Source organism: Dasypus novemcinctus, chromosome 4 (genome assembly GCF_030445035.2).
Source record: "Dasypus novemcinctus isolate mDasNov1 chromosome 4, mDasNov1.1.hap2, whole genome shotgun sequence".
Lineage (NCBI taxonomy): Eukaryota > Metazoa > Chordata > Mammalia > Cingulata > Dasypodidae > Dasypus > Dasypus novemcinctus.
The window spans coordinates 115,428,537-115,447,410 of NC_080676.1; the positions used below are offsets into that span (position 1 = coordinate 115,428,537).

Consider the following 18,874-nt stretch of genomic DNA (forward strand, 5'->3'; position numbering starts at 1 on the left):
TTAAAACATGCCTGCCTTGGTTACAAGCCAGAGGACAAAAATAGTTATTTTTAAAAGAAAGAACTGATATTGAGATACCTCTCTAATTTTCAAAGAAGTAATAGTCCTGAAATTAAACCATAGGAAATTTTTAGGCAAAGACTATTAATTCAATATGTCTTGTAATGTAACCACATCTACTTGTCATCTTTGCATTAGCATCACATTACAGAAAAAGAATCAAATGTCAGACTTGATTTCGTGTCAGTATGTGGGAGTATCCTCAATGGGAACTAACTCTATAACATCTGTCTGAACACTTTGCAGAAAGGAGCACCCTCAACTTCTGAATGCATTCTTGCTGATAACTCTTTTATACTTTCTTTACATTCTCATTTCCTGCACTACCAATACATAGCCACTGCATGTTATTCACTTAGTCCGTCTCTTTGCAACTAACATTTATTACTTTTTAAAAATATCCTTCAAAGAACATTCTGGCAATGTTTATTCTTTTCTTCTAGATAAAGAATCTTGGATTTTTTTTCTTTTCATGGGGGTCACTTTTCAATCCACTAAATAGTACAATTTTATGTCTTCAGAAACTGTGATCACAAGATGCTTGAGACTTGGTTCTAATTTAGGATCTGGCAATGTGCAGTTGAACTGTCTAGCTTTATTTTATATCTCTATCTGGACAAAAGGTTCTCAGCTTTGGAACTATTGGCATATTTGGTTGGGAGTTGTCATCTGCTTTGCAGGACATTTAGTAGCATTCTTGGCTTCTATCCACTAGATGTCAGTAGAAACTCTGTCCCCTCAGTTGTAACAACCAAAAATGTCCTCAGATATTGCCAAATGTCCCATGGGGGACAAAACTGCCCCTGGTTGATAACCACTGGTCTAGACTTTAAAATTCTGTGGGTAGTACACTGATAGAAACTGCTTCACCATTAGCATTTGATTTCTTAATATTACCACTAAAATCTAAGTTCTTTGAGAGAAGGGACTTCCAGTTGCTTCTTTCAGTGCCATATCAACAGTGGATAGAATGGAACCTAGAATTGTAGGCCCTTATTAAATTTTGTTAAAAATGAATTAATATCTAACTCCATAGTGATAAAACCTCTCCATTAATCATATCTTAGTAGCTCGTTTCAATGAGTCTCTAACGTTTGTTTTTCATTGTTAGCACATTCTTTTCTTTATGAATATTATGCTTGCTTCTGTTTTACATAGATTCAATTCATATCCCCATTGAAGTCCAAGATGTTTGAGAGCAGGAACTGTATTCTTTTCCCTAATTCAGTATATTAACCAATTTTGTATGTCATAAAACCTTAACTGGTGCGTATTGATAGATTGAAATATTCCATCTTCAATAAAGCAGCAAAAGAGAGAAAGCATAGGGAAGCAGACTTGGCCCAATGGATAGGGCATCCGCCTACCACATGGGAGGTCCACGGTTCAAACCCGGGGCCTCTTTGACCTGTGTGGAGCTGGCCCATATGCAGTCTTGATGCGCTTAAGGAGTGCCCTGCCACCCAGGGGTGTCTCCTGTGTAGGGGAGCCCCACGCACAAGGAGTGTGCCCCTTAAGGAGAGCCGCCCAGTGCGAAAGAAAGTGCAGCCTGCCCAAGAATGGCGCCGCCCACACGGAGAGCTGATACAACAAGATGACGCAACAAAAAAGAAACACAGACTCCTGGTGCCCCTGATAAGGATCAAAGGGGAAGAAAGAAAGAAATTAAAAATAAATCTTAAAAAAAGAGAAAGTATATGCACCCACCTCTTAAATTTAGATTTTCCTCCTTAGTAGCAACCAGAAAAGCAAAACTATTCCTTTCCAACCATTTGTAAAAAACACTTGTTTCTGAGCGTCACAAAATTTTATTCCTTATACATTAGTTCAAGAATGATATTTTCTCATGCCATAGCCTGTGCTTCCTCTTTCCGTGTTGAACGTGAATCTTTGTGTCAAAAAGCAGCAGCTGTTCTCAATTACAACATCCACTTTTAACCTTCTGGGGTACTGTAACTGACCACTGAGACAGAACGTTCAGGAATGTTTTAATCTCAGGGTCTATGAATATTAGCAGCAATTCTGATTTCTTATTTGTTTTTATAATACACAAAGTCAGTGACTGATCATTAGGGGGTTATGAATTTCTTGATCTGGATGACTTGCCCTTGAGATCCTTGAGACTCCTCTTACAGAAATTATCTATGATTAGAAGTACACATTGTGATCGTTTTTCTAAAGGACAATTAAACTATTGTACATCTCAGAGGATTATAGGAAGAGTTATAGGTATCTATGTGACCAAGCTTTATAATATATTCTTTTACTATCGTGGATTCAATTCCCTAAAAGAGGCATCCATAAGTGATTACGGAGTTATCTGCCAACAGGGTCTTTTGTCCACACCCTGGAAGATGAGAAGCTGCCACAGCAATGCATACATGCAGCTCTCTACTCCTACAACTCTTTCCAAATGGCTCTTATGTTAAGAGCACTTTCATCCAATATTCTCAACCATGTACTTCTCTCTACAGTTGCTCTCTATTAAAGTTTAGTACCAGCTGTCAGAGTTGTAATGCAAGCCCTTATTAGCTCTTATAAGTTCTGCTCTGGAACTAATAAGGGATTGTCCAAACTCCAAATACAGACATAAGTGGGGGGAGAAATCACTAGAAAAAAGGAAGAAAATGTTCAATTAGTCTTTACAATTTGTCCTGACAAAGCAATATTTGTGAAACTATTACCAATAAGTTTTACAGAATATGAGTACCTCAAGAGGGAGAAAAAAAATCTAGTTCTTAGTTTATTTTGTTTGCTTCCCCTTACTCTGGGTAAGGTTTGACTAAGAAAAGAAAAAAGAAACAATTTTGAAAGTTAAGAAAATAATCCCTCTTAAGAATCTTCATGTGCCTTCTGAAAAAAATTACATTCTTTAAATTTTAAAATAAGGTTTTTATATCTACTAACCATAAAAAGAGAACATAATTTTGATAAACTGAAGAGAAATGTTTTTTATGCTCTTTACAGAAGACAGTATATGTAACATAAAAACTTTTTAAAAATTTGTTACACAAAATGACATGTAGTAAACTAGAACTAAAGAGGGTTGGCTCCATAAACCCAAAGTGATCTAAGTTAAAGAAATGAACTTTCAAGACTTCCGGAAGGGTTCAACTGGACTTGATGGTAAATTATCATGGCAGATCCAGGAACTATCTGACAAGGTGACATTCATTAAGTTTCCAAAAGAACTATAATTTTTTAGATATTCAAAATAATATTCCAATTCCAGTTATATAGGGAGAAGGGCTCAGATGTAGCTTTTCCTTCAAATTTTTCAATCACTTTGCAGAAAAGATTACATTTAATAGACAATGAATTGCCTGGTAAGCAATGTTCTGATATTTTAGAAATAAAACTGAAAATGCAATGATGGAAACTATTTCTGTCAAGTAAAATCAGAGCTACTTTCCTTTCTGCAACTAAATTATGTTTCCCATGTCTTAGATTCTCATAGTGAATACTCTTATGGAAAACTTAATTCTTACTTTGCCACACACTCTGAAACAAACTCTCAAAGGGTAAATTATTTTTATTCACCAAAGACTGTACATTTAGCATATATGTATTACCAAAATTATTATTTGCATTTTTTTAAAAATATGTTTTACTTTCCAGGCTTCTCAACCATTACCATAAAATAAGTTGGTTTAGCAATATGAATTATTGGCTCACAGTTTTGGAGGCTAGAAAGGCTTGTTTCCCCCAGGGGTTTTCTGGCTGGCCAGCAAAGACTTTCCTCATAATATGACAATGTACATGGTAGCATCTTCACCTTACTTTTCTGGGTTCCATTGACTTCCAGCTTCTGGCTCCCCCCTAAGTTTTCTCTCTATATATCCTTCTCTTTAAGGACTCTAGTAATAGGATTAAGACCCATCCTGATTCATTGGCCACACCTTAATTGAAGTAACCTCACTAAATCTCCTATTTACAATGGGTTCATACCCACAGCAATGGATTAAGATGAAGAACATGTTTTTCTGAGACATTATACCCCAAGCTCACACACATTGGATTGGACTGTACCTCTGAACACCCACAAAATTTAGCTTACTGCAAAAAAAAAGTCCTTGATACCCAAAACATATACTACAGCTACTTGACAAGGGATTACACCCTTAGGAAAATAGTTGACTATTGACCTATGAAATGCTTGTACAGGTTAGATAAAGAAGAGTAAAATGCCTGTTGAATAAGGAAACACCTCACTATTTCTGCCTTTTTGAAAAACATTATGATGAGATTATGTAACTAAAGTTAACTTTGAAACGATAAAAGAATCCAGAGTGTAATAAAACATACTGTAATTCTTATTTAGTGTTATCTTGATAAAGAATGTTAGTATCATTAATAGAACTGTCTATGATTTTTTTTTTCTTCTTGTGTCTCTTGTGTCAGCTTCCTGGGCCTGCCCATCGTGCCAGCTTACTGTCTTCTTTAGGAGGCACCGGGATCCAAACCAGCAACCTCCCATGGGGTAGGCAGGAGCCCAGTCACCTGAGCCACATCCACTTCCCACTGTCCATGATTTTTAAGGTCTTTTATAGCAGTTTATTGCTGATCATTTAACATGTTCTCACTCATTATGAAGTATTTAAATGTTAGATATGATTTTTATGACCTCTAATTTAATCACTGTCATATCTCTCCTAAATATGTTTGTAATTACATTTCTCTGACTGCTCAAAATAATCTGATTTGTAGTATATCCAGAACAAAGAATTCACATTTCTGTCTAGTAACTCAAAGTTGCAAATCCACGGCTTAAACCTATGCTGTTATTTTCATATGGATTCAAAAATTGACTACAATCCTAAAATATATCACATATAAAATGTTCTCTCTTAATGTATCCCTCTGTTTCATATTTGAAAGGATTTTTATTTTAATTACTGTCTAGATAGACTATTGACATAATTTGAAGATTTCAGGTAAGCATATTTGGCACTTACTTCATACCATTTATACTGTTTTTTGTACTGCTTTTTTAAAAAATTTAAGGTGATCTTAAGTACATGATAAGCACCTAAAATAAATGGTTATGTTAGTTTATACAGAGTCAAAAAATTCTTTGAAAGATATTTTCACTTAATGTTTTACTTATTTTTGACTTACATAATTCTTTTAAGGCAATGTGAAAAACACATAAGTAATTTTTGAAATGCTGCACCCTTATTTTATTTTCTTGTTTTCATTGTTTGCTTATTTCCTAACCTATGTTTTCACCTAAGTTGAATCAATTATAACCTAGAAGTCTTTCTGGGCATACTATGTAAAAATGCCATTTATACTTCAAGTCTGCTATTGAAAAATCAGTGGATAAACATCCTTGAGAGAAAGACTAACAGACTGAGTCACATTAAAGATGGGAAAAATCAAGAATGACTCTTATTTAGAAGAAGAAGAAAAATGAAAGCTAAAGATAAGATAATAGGGGAACTATCACACACAGAATAGACTCAAAGTTTAAGTGAACTGAAAATAAAGTCTCCTCAGAAAATTAAAATCTTGTTTGGAAGAAGGTGGGCAATCAATGATTAAATAATGAACTCATAAATATATAAATTCATTAGAGACATTGTTTCTCCCTCAAGGTGTCTCTAAGGTAAAAAGTCTAAGTAAAATAGATTGAAGAGTGGATGAGTTTGTCATATATATATGTTTTAGCACAGATTGAAACAAGAAAGCAAGTAAGGTAACACCTATTAATGATGATGATAATTGATGATAAAAATAACACATCAATAACATATTTATAGCTCAAAATTTCCCATATTAACCACTTTCAAGTGTACAATTCAGTAGTATAAATTACATTCACAATATTGAGCTACCATCACCAATATCCATTATCCCAACTTTTCCATCAACTCAAATAGAAATTCTGTGCCTATTAAGCAATAACTCCCATTTCCTCTTTCCTTTGCCCCTCTCCTCCAACCCCTGGTAACCTACACTCAGCTATCTGTCTTTATGAAATCTAAATCTTCTGGGTATTTTATATAACTGAGATCATACAATATTTGCCTTGGTCAGTCTGACTTATTTCATACAACCTGATGTCTTCAAGGTGTATCCATATTGTAATATGCATTAGAAGGTAATTCCTTTTCATGTTGGATAATATTCTATTGTGTGTATATACCACAAGATACTATACAATAGGCTAAGCAATATATCCTTTGGCAGTTCCGAATGGTAGATAATACAACTTTCATTTGGTGGATGAGCAAACTGAGAATCACACTGTTTAGTCACATAACTAATGGGGACATTCCCATTTAATTTGTTATGTGAAGTTTATTTCTATTATTACTTCTCCAGAGTATATTGTTATTAAAATTGTTAATTGGTTTGGAAAATTAAGGGTGTGCAACTGCTAAAGGCAAAATGGGAATGAAGGGTTGTCACTTTAAAATCAGGGAAAACAATTTTTTCATAACTCTGGATAAGAAATCTGATTATTTCAGTCCAATTATTAAAAATTATACAGTGCAGTGAATCATTTTAAGTAATGGGTATGTGAATTTAAGGAGTGTAAATGCACAACTTATTTCAGCTCTTGAAAAATCATTAGATCTTTGTTTTATTATAGGTATGAAATTAGTGGCAATTGATTTTTGCAATGTAGAAAAAGTCGTCATAAATTTATAAAAGAGAAAAGCATTAACTCTTAGGTACTATATAAAGTATATTATTACTTTACTTAATTTCTTCAATACTCTAGTTATAGTTCAGATGAAAATAGTCTTAATTTGTTGCAACTTTATGTGAACTTCAAATGAATGTCAAAAAGCATGCACTTCAAATTAAATAAATTGAATAGTTTTCTATGCAAGGCATTCTGAAAGGCCTAGTGAAATTCAAAGATAAATAATGTAAAGGATGCTCTCTTCAGTACTTACATTCTGAGAATGTAGAGTTGGCATGAAAATACATACTCATTCAGTAAGTATCTAATTAAGAATATACACAATTAGACTCTGCTAAGTTCCAGGCAGGATATTCCTAAAAAAGACAAAATGTAGTCCCTCAAGGAACTTCCAGTCTAAAATAACTACAAGGAAATGTATCTGAATTCTTTGAAATATCGAAACACCTTGTAATTCTAGAAGGTGATTTGTGAATATTCCTATAGACTCAGGAAGCTACTAGGAACCCTCTCCTGAGGTTTTCAATTTTCTCTAGCTCCTCTCTCAGAGCAAGTGGAATATTTAAACATCCTGTTAATTGAAACCTTGACAGTCGATTTAAGAGAGAGTTTCTGAATCCACAGAGCAATGAGTATAGAGTAAGAGCTGGAATTCTAAGTCTTAAGTGATACAAACAATTTCAGACAGTCATCAAAAAGCCAAAATGTCGTCATGCATCACGTCAAGCACACGTTTCTATTGAGCTGTTAATGTAAAAGAACAAGGAATTAAGTTAGCATTCCACACTGAACTCTCAGTGGTAAAGCACTGAGCGGCAAGATTCTTCAGTGACATTAATAAGGTATTTGGTACGCTAAGTCTAAACAAAGTTTCTGTGAACAGGAATATTTATAATAACCTCCTGGTATCTGCCTCAAATGCAATGAATTAACTATATAAAAAGCCATTAACTTTCTCATTTCTCCTCTCCAAACTAAACTGAAGCAAATAATATAATTCATTAGCCAGAATTAAAAAGAAAAATACAAATAGATACAGACCATGGAGTTCCCCTGTTATTAATGTAAAGTTTCCCTACACCTCCTACCTTGAAAAGAGAAAATTCAGTAAAAAAAGTTAAGCTAAGGACAGAAGAAATACTGAGGACACACCAAGTGAAATGAATCATGTCTTGATGTCAAGGATTGAAAACAAATAGTAGATGATCTAGGTTTAATAAGCCATTTTATAATTTTAATTTTTCAGTGCTGTCTTTTTAAAAGGATGTTTATTGACATCTCTTAAAACCAGCTCAGCCTGATATTTGACCGCACAATCTGATCTCCAATTTCCCTTCTTTACTCATCCTTTCAGGTCCCCTCATTAGTTTAATCTTAACGTAGTTATTCCCTATGTTATTTTTGTTTTAAATAATTTATCAGGGGATACCCTCTACCTACCTGGAACTGACTTAAGCTGCTTTTTTCTGTGTTTCCAGTTGGTTTGGTATGCTAATTCTTAAATGGTCCTTTAGCTACCAAGATTTATTTCCCTCTTCCCTCATTTTCTCCCTATGACCAACCAGAGAAAGAGAAAGGAACACATTTTTCTACTCTTTGCTTTCCTGTGTGCTGCGTTCCCTAGTAAAGAAAAAGAAAACCAACAACCAAAAGCATTGTACTGCAGAAAACTTAATATTCCTTCTCTCATCTCTTCCCATACCAATACCACCTTACCCCATAAACAGTGGTAGCTTATTTTTCAGTTTAATCTACTATTCACTTAATTGTGTTTAATAATCAGAGACCAAAATATTTTAAAACCCATCCCTACACAAACACATACACGCATTTGAACTAAGAACCAAACTGATTTAGGAGGGACCATGTTCATCTCTTTCTAGTATCGAGCAAAGCAGTTGGCACCTTTTAGGGTACTCCATAAATGCTGCATAATTGAATAAATTATCAAACAGCCGATTTGTGTAAGAGTCCTAACAAGCAATTCTGACCAGTCTACATGCTTTTAAAAAACAAACAATAAAAGCAAACCAAACAATAGCAACAACAGCAAATAACCACCATCTCAATGAACAACAATAAAATTACAGGTCTCAAGCCATACTGGCTTATATTATTACAGTTGCCAGGCTGCAAAATTGAATATTGTCTACCCAATAGCTACTAGAGTATGCACTAAACTGATTCATTAAAACAAATATTTATTAAAATGAAATTGGTGAGGACTCACAGGATACTTCAGAACAAATTAGAATACCTTGACACTTTGTCTAATAATCTGGATACACAAAGATTTTCTGATTATAAAGGAAGCCAAAACTTACCCAGCAAAATCAAGATGTAATCCTAAAACATGCTCAATTTTTAAATTACATAGCTAAAAATGTCCTGTCCATTTCATTTTTGTTTCCAATCATGGCCCATTTCATAGCTACAAATATTTTATTGGTTAATTTCTGAAGTAGTTTTTCTTTTAATAACTTGCTTTACTTATTTATTTTCTTTGGGAGGTACCAGGGACTGAACCGACAACCTCGTACATGGGAAGTAGGCACTCAACCACCGAGCTACATCCACTCCCAAATAACTTGTTTTTCATGCATGTGTCTCTTATTCTGAAGCCAGTATTTTCAACTACTAGGGGGAAAGTCTGTGATAATATAATATTCCTATGTCACTGATGCTGTTGATGCCCATGAACTTGACAAACTGCAAGATGTAGAACTTTGACACACATACTACTCTCTGTTGGAACAATCTTGATATGTTATATCATTGAATAACATCAAAGTTACTTTTAAAAATGGTTTAGTAAATTAAAATTAGGTAAAAAAAAAATAGAAGCAACTTTTAATTCATTGTGAACCTTTCCAATACAGCTTAACATGATTCTTTTTTTCTGAAACTTCTAGTAAAGTTTGTCCTCAAGACAGCATGTGATATAAATATTTGTTTTATTTCATTATATTTAACAATTTTACATTGTTATATTATCCTCACTGATACTTATTTTTCTTTTATTATGACTTTAAATGAGAAATAAAGCACTATATAGACATTATTTGAAATCCAAAGATCTAATGATTAGCTTTTGTTCCATGGAAGTTTACACAGGAAATGGCTCCACACAAACTGATACATCTTATTGAAATGGTGAAACATCTATTCCTTTTTTAGTTTGGGTACCAGAGACTATTTAACCAGTGATCAAATTGGAGGGAGTGGGCAGTTTTTAAAATTCCTCCTGAGTTAGTTCTTCATTATTTTTCACTTAAAGTAAATCCCACAAATGCCATATATCACAATCAAATACCATAGATCCCACAATTTGAAGTGGAATATAAAAGTTGTTGAGATATCTTTCTACTCATGTATATAAGCAAGTAGCAACTGGTATGTTGTTTCAGTTTTAGAACTTTGAAAAACCATACCTTGTTACAGAATTCTGATGGTGATTTCCAAGGATCAAAATAACATCTAAATGGAGAAGTATGATGCTAATGTTTACCATTTGCCCTCACTTTTAAAATTTCTGTAAACTATGTCTATCATCAAAAGCAACTGCTATGTTCTATTCAGGTTGTTAGAAAGGGATGATTTATATACAAAGTATATTCACTTTTTCCACCTGGATTTGAGAAAAGTGAATTTCTGAGTGGCCATGAGTAGACACACCAAGAATAACAACAAACAAAAGTACTGAAACAGACTAGGTTTTAACAACTACATACTTACTCATGGGTATTTTATACATTTGAAATTTAAGTAATGATTTTAGTGTGTTCTTAAGCACAAAACCTTGCATAATGCTAAATAACAAATTTAGTGTTTATGTGGAAATTTTCATTTGATAATTCATAATTTTCTATGGAAAATTAACTTTTAATCAGTTCTACTTTAATTGCAAATCGATTTTTATTAAAAATCAACTTGAAGAAACAATTCAGGTTCTCTGTATTAAAGATCAAGTAGGCATCATCCAAACTAAGGTGTGGTACAAATATTCTCTTGAGCAGGTAAATGAACAAAATCATAGAGAAAAAAAATTAAGAATTATTCTTCTACATACTAAATGCTGAAGCTCCAGCCCTGGATTTTTAATTAAATATTTTTTATTAAATCACTAATGTGTCATACGTAAGCATTTATTTGATGCCAGGTATAAATGAAGAAAATATCATATTTTTATAGCAAGGAAGTAAATACTGCTATGAAACAGAGGAACAGAACTATCAATAGTTTCCATAGCAACCAAATCTGCTTAGATTAGTCGAGTGCTAACAATGTTCTACCATCAAAATAAAAGAGACATTTTTTTTTCTCAATTGATCTAGATATAGACTACTATAACAGGGAAATACTAAATAGCAGGGGGAAACTAAAAACACCATATATAGCACTTCTAGTGGTGTAAAAGGCAGTGCCCCATAATCAAATGCAATATTCCTACATTAAACTCTGAATCATCATGTCAAGTTGTAATAATTTAGTCTGTAAATAGACTCTGAAAAGTTTGAGGCACATTTTGCTGCCAAGTAAGTTGCATCTAGGTTCATTTATTTCAATTAACTTGTAATAACTTTTAAGTAAGAAGCAATAACACTCTCAGGAAAATAAAGAAGACTCTTACCTTGGCATGTAAAACCTCTTTCTTCATATCCAGCATTGCATGAGCACTTGCCAATGGGCACAAGCCACTCTCCTTCTGTACTGCAGTACATCCTGGGAGGATCCTCTTCCTTAGAATTGTTAACACAAGAACCTCTAACCTCCACCAGGGACTGGGAATCCATGGGTACTGTGTCTGGAAACATAGCTAGATTCTTCACTGTAAAAGGGCATTTCTTGAAGTATACTCTCACAGACACCAAGGCAACACAGGCACCAACATCTTGAAAAGCCAAATAAAATCCTTTTTTGTTGACAGGACCTACTTCTCTAACTTCAGTATTGAGTTTAAGAATACGGTCACCAAGATCCATTTGAGTGAAACTTTCATCAGCAGCAATGGTGTCTATCTTTGTAAAATGATGCTCTCGGAATTTGACTCCATGATCATCATCGGATTCCATATAGTATAGATTAAAAGTTTCCTTGCAAGTTCCCAAAACCAATGGAATGCTATTGCAGTCCCTTAGAGTGAACTTGAGCTCCACATAGATCTTCTGAGCTGAGTTCCTTGGGACCCAGTTTGTCCTCAGCCAATTATTTTGGCTATGATCCATGACGTTGCACACCTGGTAAGTTCTGATTGGTGTATAATGTTCATCAACACCACTGATCTCTTCCCACTGAAGAATCAAAGGGATAAAAAAATAGAGGCACATTAATGGCTTGTCATAATGAATAATAATAGATATCAGATGAGGGCATCAGAGGCATTACAGAGGCTATAAAATAGCAGAAACTTCGGAGTTACTCACCAAATATTATGATGGGTAGCAACTCCATAACATTCTTGTTAGTAGTTTTTATTTGCAAAATTCTCTGAATTCATTGGCACATAAATATTTCATAATTTTGATGAACATATTTGAATTGCACTGCTATTTTTGGATGTGCAAGAGTCACATAACAATTGGTTGAGTCTACCAAACACACGAGGATCCAAATCTCAAATAAATTCTCTCAAATGACACTATGGTATGGCTTGGTTGTATGGTGTTGTTTTTTGTTTTGTATTCTGTTCTGTTGGTTTGTTTTCTTATTTTTAAAGAGAATGAAAAAATACCATGCTTAAAATTCATCTTCATTAATTTTTTCCCATTTTGGCTAGGTTTTGGTAAAATCTGGAGGGTGGCTAAACAAATTAATTCTGAGTAATGGCACTAACATGTATCTTCATGCATGAAATTTTTATATTACACTCAGCTATTTAAATGGATTTTTATTGAGGAAGTATGAAAAAAAACTGAAGTGAAAGCATAAACTTCAAATAACCCCTTTCCCTCCAAAAAATAAAAACCTAAGAGTTATACATGAAAAACAGAAAAGCCATCATTGTCACACCCACAGCCCCACAAAAGAAAGATTGGGAAATTTTTAGAAAACTCTAGACCTAATATACAAGACTTATTTCTATCTTAAAATAAGGAAAAATATTCACATTGTACCTTTTTTTTTAAGGAGATACTGGGGATTGAACCCAGGACCTCATACCTAGGAAGCAGTGGCTAAATCACTTGAGCTGCATCCACTCCCTAACACCGTATTTTTAATAATCACTAATATACGTTTTCAAATATCCATCCTATGCATGTATTATACAGAGAGCTTTTAAGAAGTAAAGTGTACTTGAGCATATCAGTTCTGAGGATTTTATAATGAGGTGACTAAAATAGAAAAGTCACATCTCAAAGCAAATTTAATCTATAAGCTTAATATCAGAAAAGAGAAAAAGAATGAACAGATTTGGTGCTCCAAAAATCTCTGATCCTAAAAGTCAGTATTGTGACTGCCACAGTAAACAGTGCCGCAAGCATGGATGCTCCTGAGGGCTCTAGAGACATCTAGACACTTTAAGTAGGACAGACAACCCCAGGAAATTGACATCCCATCAGGAGGCATTACCTGGAATATACGATCATCTATCTCCCCAATGTATAACAGTTAGACTCATTTATAATTTTCTTACACATCATTCTTCTGCCTCTTTTATTTGAACCTATAATTAGCACTATACCCATTAAATGTATGTCCCAGAGACTTGAATCTTCTGGCATCTCAGCAGAGTTGCGGCCAGCACTTACTCTCCAGTTTTTCAAACTCGCCAAGAACAACTAACAAAAGGATGATGATGGACAATGCCCGTCACAAAAAACAGAGAGTATCTGAAACTGCAAGAAAGACAGTTCCATCTATCTGCCTCATGGGATCTAAGCCACCTCTCAATTGGAAGCAGAGTGGGCATCACTATCCCAAAATCTCAAAGATTGAGGAATAAAAAACAGGGGTGTATTATTCAGCCAAAGGGTGCTTATGCAAAATACCAGAAATTGGTTGGTTTTTATAAAGAGTATTTATTTGGGGTAGAAACTTACAGTTACCAGGCCATAAAGCATGATTTATTTCCCTCACTAATGTCCGTTGCTACATTTTGGAGCAAGATGGTTGCCAACATCTGCGAAGAATTTAGGCTTTTTGGTTCTTCTCTTCCCAGGGCTCTATTTCTCTCTGGGCTCAGCTCCTCTGTTTTCTCCACAAGGACAGCTGTAGACTATGAGGCTCTCTAAAGCCTTGCCTCTCTCCACAAGGCCAGCTGTAGACTCTCCGGAGACTGGCTCTGTCTCTTCGGCATCTACATTACTAACAAAAGTCTCTTCAAAGCAATCTAGGACTTTTCCATCAAGTATCTCACAATTCCTCCAAAAAATATCCCTTATATATCCCATTTATGAATCATTCCAGCATTTTGGTAATTGCAAAAGCACTACCCCACTACCAGTACCAAATTCTGTTAGCCAGGAAAAGGAGTGCTGATGCAAAATACAAGAAATTGGTTGGTTTTTATGAAGAGCATTTATCTGGGGCAGAAGCCCACAGTTACCAGGCCACAAACACAAGCCACTTCCCTCACCTAAGTCTATTGCCACATGTTGATAGCAATATGGATATTGAAGAGACTTTTTATGATGCCTTAGAAGTAATTGATGAAACTATTATTGGAAACTGGAGGAAAGGCAATCCATATTTTAAAGTCCCAGAGAACTTACTAAGATTAACTCCTGGTGTTTTATGGAAGGCAGATTTGAAAATGGCAATCCTGGGAATTTAGCTGAAGAACTTTCCAAAGTAAACTCAGAGAACATGGCTTGGCTTCTCCTTGCAGCTTATAGCAAAATGCTAGATGAGAGAAATACACTGAGGACTGAACTATTGGGCACAAAGAAACCAGAATCTGATTCCAGAAATTCCAAGTCTCCAGAAATCAAGTCCCCAGATGAGAGTGCCCCATTTGAGGACTTACCTAAACTTGGAACTTGTAAATCAGGATTGAAGATGCAGTTATCTTGGAAAGACTTGTGGACAGTCATACTATTTGATGGTTTGGACCCCTGTTTCTTGCATGCTAAACCAACAAGTTTTTTAGAGGGCTATATGAACAAAACCACTATTAGCTTGGACTAAAAGGGACAGGGGAAGAAGAGATTGAAGGAGAAACAGCTTTAAGAGGAAAATCTTGCAATTTGAGATCTGGAATTAAGACAATACCTTGGATGAAGAGAGGAACCCTACCTATGTGTACAGAGAGGGTAAGTTTGCCCCAGCAGTTGAAGAGAGTGGATGTTTATACCCAGTGTTGGGAGAGAGTATTGCTGCCCAAGGATACAGATTGGGTGAAGCACATTCCTCAAGGATTAGGGTGGTTAAGGTCAGCTACCCATAGGTCTGAGAGGGATGTGCCTGTCACCCATGGATTAGGGAAGGCTAGGTCATCAAACTCATTGCTCTGAGAAGGTTGAGACTGTATGCCAAAGGTTAGGGGAAATGTTGTCTTCACATCATTGTACTAGGGGGTTAAGACTCTAACCCAAAGATTGGGTAAGGTGTGGCAATCTCTCCAATGCTCTTTGAGGGTGAGGTTTGGAGCTTGGTCAACATGCAGGTGCTTAATGAGGATGGAACCAAGGAAATGATGACTGGGCAAGCCTGTGGAAAGGCTGGGTTCCCATAGGGCCCCAGAAGAAGAAACCATCATCTTAAGAATGATTCCCATACTTTGAAATCAAATGAAAGATGCCCTGCTGGTTTACTGAATTGTTCTGAACTATCTGTCAGTGTGCCATCTTGCTCCAACACGTAGCAATACACTCTGGTGAGGGAGATGGCTTATGCTTCGTGGTTTGGTAGCAGTGTGCTTCTGCCCCAGATAAATACTCTTAATAAAAGCCAGCTAATTTCTGGTATTTTGCATCAGCACCCCTTTGGCCGACTAATGCGGGGGGAATGCAACTATGGACTAAAGTAGACTTACTATTATTCTAGTAATGGAAGAATTTGTAAAACTGATATAAAGACAGTGGTCACCAGAAGTTCTGATGGGAGGGAGAGGGAAGATAGTTATAACATGGGGCATTTTTGGGAAATTAGGATTGTTCTGCATGATACTGCAATGACGGATACAGGCCATTATATACATTTTGTCAAAACCTATACAATTGTGAGGTGCAATGTGTAAACCATCATGTAAATTACTGATCATGGTTAGTAGCAATGCTTCAACATGTGTTCACCAATTTTAAAAAATGTACCACACTAATGAAAGATGTTGCTAATAGGGGAGAGTATGGAGGGGTTGGGAGTGGTTATATGGTAATCACCTATATTTTTGATGCAACATTTATGTAATCTAAAGCTTCTTTAAATATAAAGAAAAAAATTCAGTACTGTATGGCCTGTTCACTATTATCATCACAATGATTCAACACTGGCATTGTAAAGTACAAATCTAGCAAAGATTCCAGAGAACAAATGCTTTCTTTATAGAAACTTAGATCATGATCTTATTTAAATAATCAAGGCAATTGACTTTATATTTTTAAGTCAAGATTTCCTTATAAGAATAGATATGAGTCTGTACTTCAACTCATGAACCATTTGCAAATTTCTTCTGCAATTTACAGCATTTTACTAAACATCAAATGAACATATTTTTTTAGATATTTTCATACTTTGATGTAAAATATGATTTTAATTATGGAGATCTCACTGTAGTTTAACGTTTTTCCTCCCAATGCTAATTTGGCAAGCTATCACAAGTCCTTGAATGCAGAGGTATAAATTGCAAGAAGATAATGCAAACAACACCAGCATGTTCTGCACATAAAAGGTTGCACAGAACAATTATCACTTCATTAATTTGTAATGAAGACCAAATTGCTTGTAAGTCGATGGTGGATTGCCATCTCAGACCATTTGCAAAAACAGCAAGTCTCTAACTCTAGCAATTTTTGAGGACTTACGGTGCAGAACTATAATCTTTTAAAGATCATTTTCTTAACAACAGCAGCAACAACAAAAATCACTATTTAAGGCTGCAATTGTAATGCTTATGCTTTATAAATTTAAATAATGCACATGCTTACCCTATCTTCTTCCCAAAAGCTAATGTGTGATATTCATAAATTATTAAAAATACCATACTGCCATAGTAATTGACTTAAGAGAGACTTGGAAAAAGGAAAATGTGTGACATAGAATTAGTGACATAGAATTGGGTGGTACAAGGCATCTTCCTCTTCATTTTCCTAATACTAAAAAAAAAAAAAAATCTCTGCAAGCGGTGTGCAGGTAACATTATCTTCAGCAGAAGGGGATACAGGTTCATAAAAAAAAAAAAAAAAAAACCTCAAAATAATGCCTATGGAATGAATTACCTAAAGTCAACATTCTGATATTAGCCCAACTACATGATTCCTAATTCAAGTTTCTATTATTAGACCATGGAGGCATAGAGCTGAATTCCTAGTTCTTTTTTTCCTTTTTCAGGATTATTAAAACTTTAGGAAAACCTCTTCTCTAGCCTTCCTCTCTCTGAAGATTATTCTATCTTCAAATAGAAAGGGCACAACCTGCCCTTTATCCAAGGTGTTGTAAGATACTAAGGAGACTCAATTTATATTTACTAAAAGCACACTTCCTATTCACTGAGTCTACCAGGAAAACATATATTTTTAATAATTAATCAGTCTTTAATAACGATCATTCCAATAAAGCCCAATTATAGTAATTAAGGATGTGTACACTCATTGTTGATAATAATTGTTCTGTGGGATAACATTTTTCAGCTAGTTGCTAAAAGGGAGTAAGGGGCAAAAATAATTTACATTTTCGTTAAGAGACAATGATGCTGTAACACTTTTAGTGCATATGCTAACATGACTTGGGAAATATTAAGAAAGTAGAGAAAATAACTTCACCATTTACCTTATATAACTTAAAACCAGTTTCTTAGAAATATGCAGATCACAATACAAAATAGTGACATCACCAATATTCTTACTTTTACAAGTTTACCTTTGAATTCCAATGGTTAATAAGAAACATAGAGTTCTGCACTTCATAAAATGGTAAGGATGATGAAGCTTGTGCCCAATAATTTAACTGACATTAATTGGCTCATAATATTCCTTTCTCTGCCCATATTTCTTAACTCACATGTTTCATCCCCTTGCACACATACATATAGCCATTTAAATATTGAGTGTTCATTTTAGAAACATTTGTGCATCTACCATGGACCTGAATTTTATGCATTGGAGATGCACAATCTCTTAGAGTAAGGCTGTTGATTTTCTTAACCATTCTTTTCTCAAAAGTATATACACATACATAGAAAGATAGACATTTATTTAGTTATTTATTTTTAATAGCATAAAATAAAATGTTTGAGTAATGTAAAAAGGTTGAGACAAGGAGGAATAGAATTATAAATGTGTAAATTTAAGAAACTGTCATAGAAGAAGAGCATTTTTATTTGGTTAAATGCTAAGGGACTATTCTTTTCTTTTTTGTCAAACAAGAGAATTATATTTGTGTCACAGGGATAGGGGAATGGGGATTTGTTGGTAAAAAATGGTGGCCCTAAGGATAGACATTCCCAAAAAGGGCATGTCTGGCATGGACATGGCCAGTAATTTTAACAATAGGGATCATTGCTATCCACCTTTGACTTAAAACATTCAGCAGGAATTTGATGATGGTATCAGAACTACCTCATTGAATTTAAGCAGGGCACTGTCCCATTTGGGTAGTTTCCTGAAAAGAGCTCAAAACTCAGAAAAGAAGTAAAATAATCAGAGGTTATTTATGAGAAAAGCCAATAAAGGATTTTGGAGAGTTGAGGAGGAATAAAAATCAGAGTGACCCAAAATCCCTGCCCAGCATCTCAGGAATTTTTCCCCCTTCCCAGTACCCTATGTTCTACCCAACTGGAACCTGATTCCTTATATAGACTGTCTTCACATACCCTAAATTTCCACCAACAAATCTTGAGGATTTGGGGATGTGATGCTCACTCTGCTTCTGACTGAGAGGGGGCTTAAAGTCCATGGGTCAGATAGATGGAATTCTCTTGTTTGTAGTTGTAGATACTCTCTGTTTTGAGAGATGGGCATTGTCCATCATTATCTTTTTGTTAGTTGTCCTGGGTGAGTCCAA

General features: G+C 34.9%; 1 protein-coding gene across 2 annotated transcripts in view; it reads right to left on the reverse strand.

The window, feature by feature from the left end:
• Nucleotides 1–18,874, reverse strand: part of EPHA3 (EPH receptor A3) — a 361,700-nt gene that overhangs the window by 248,927 nt on the left and 93,899 nt on the right. For both annotated transcript variants that reach the window (XM_058296035.2, XM_058296036.1), the window contains exon 3: nucleotides 11,346–12,006. In XM_058296035.2, coding sequence (XP_058152018.1) covers nucleotides 11,346–12,006 — 661 coding nt within the window. The remainder of the gene's footprint in view (nucleotides 1–11,345; nucleotides 12,007–18,874) is intronic.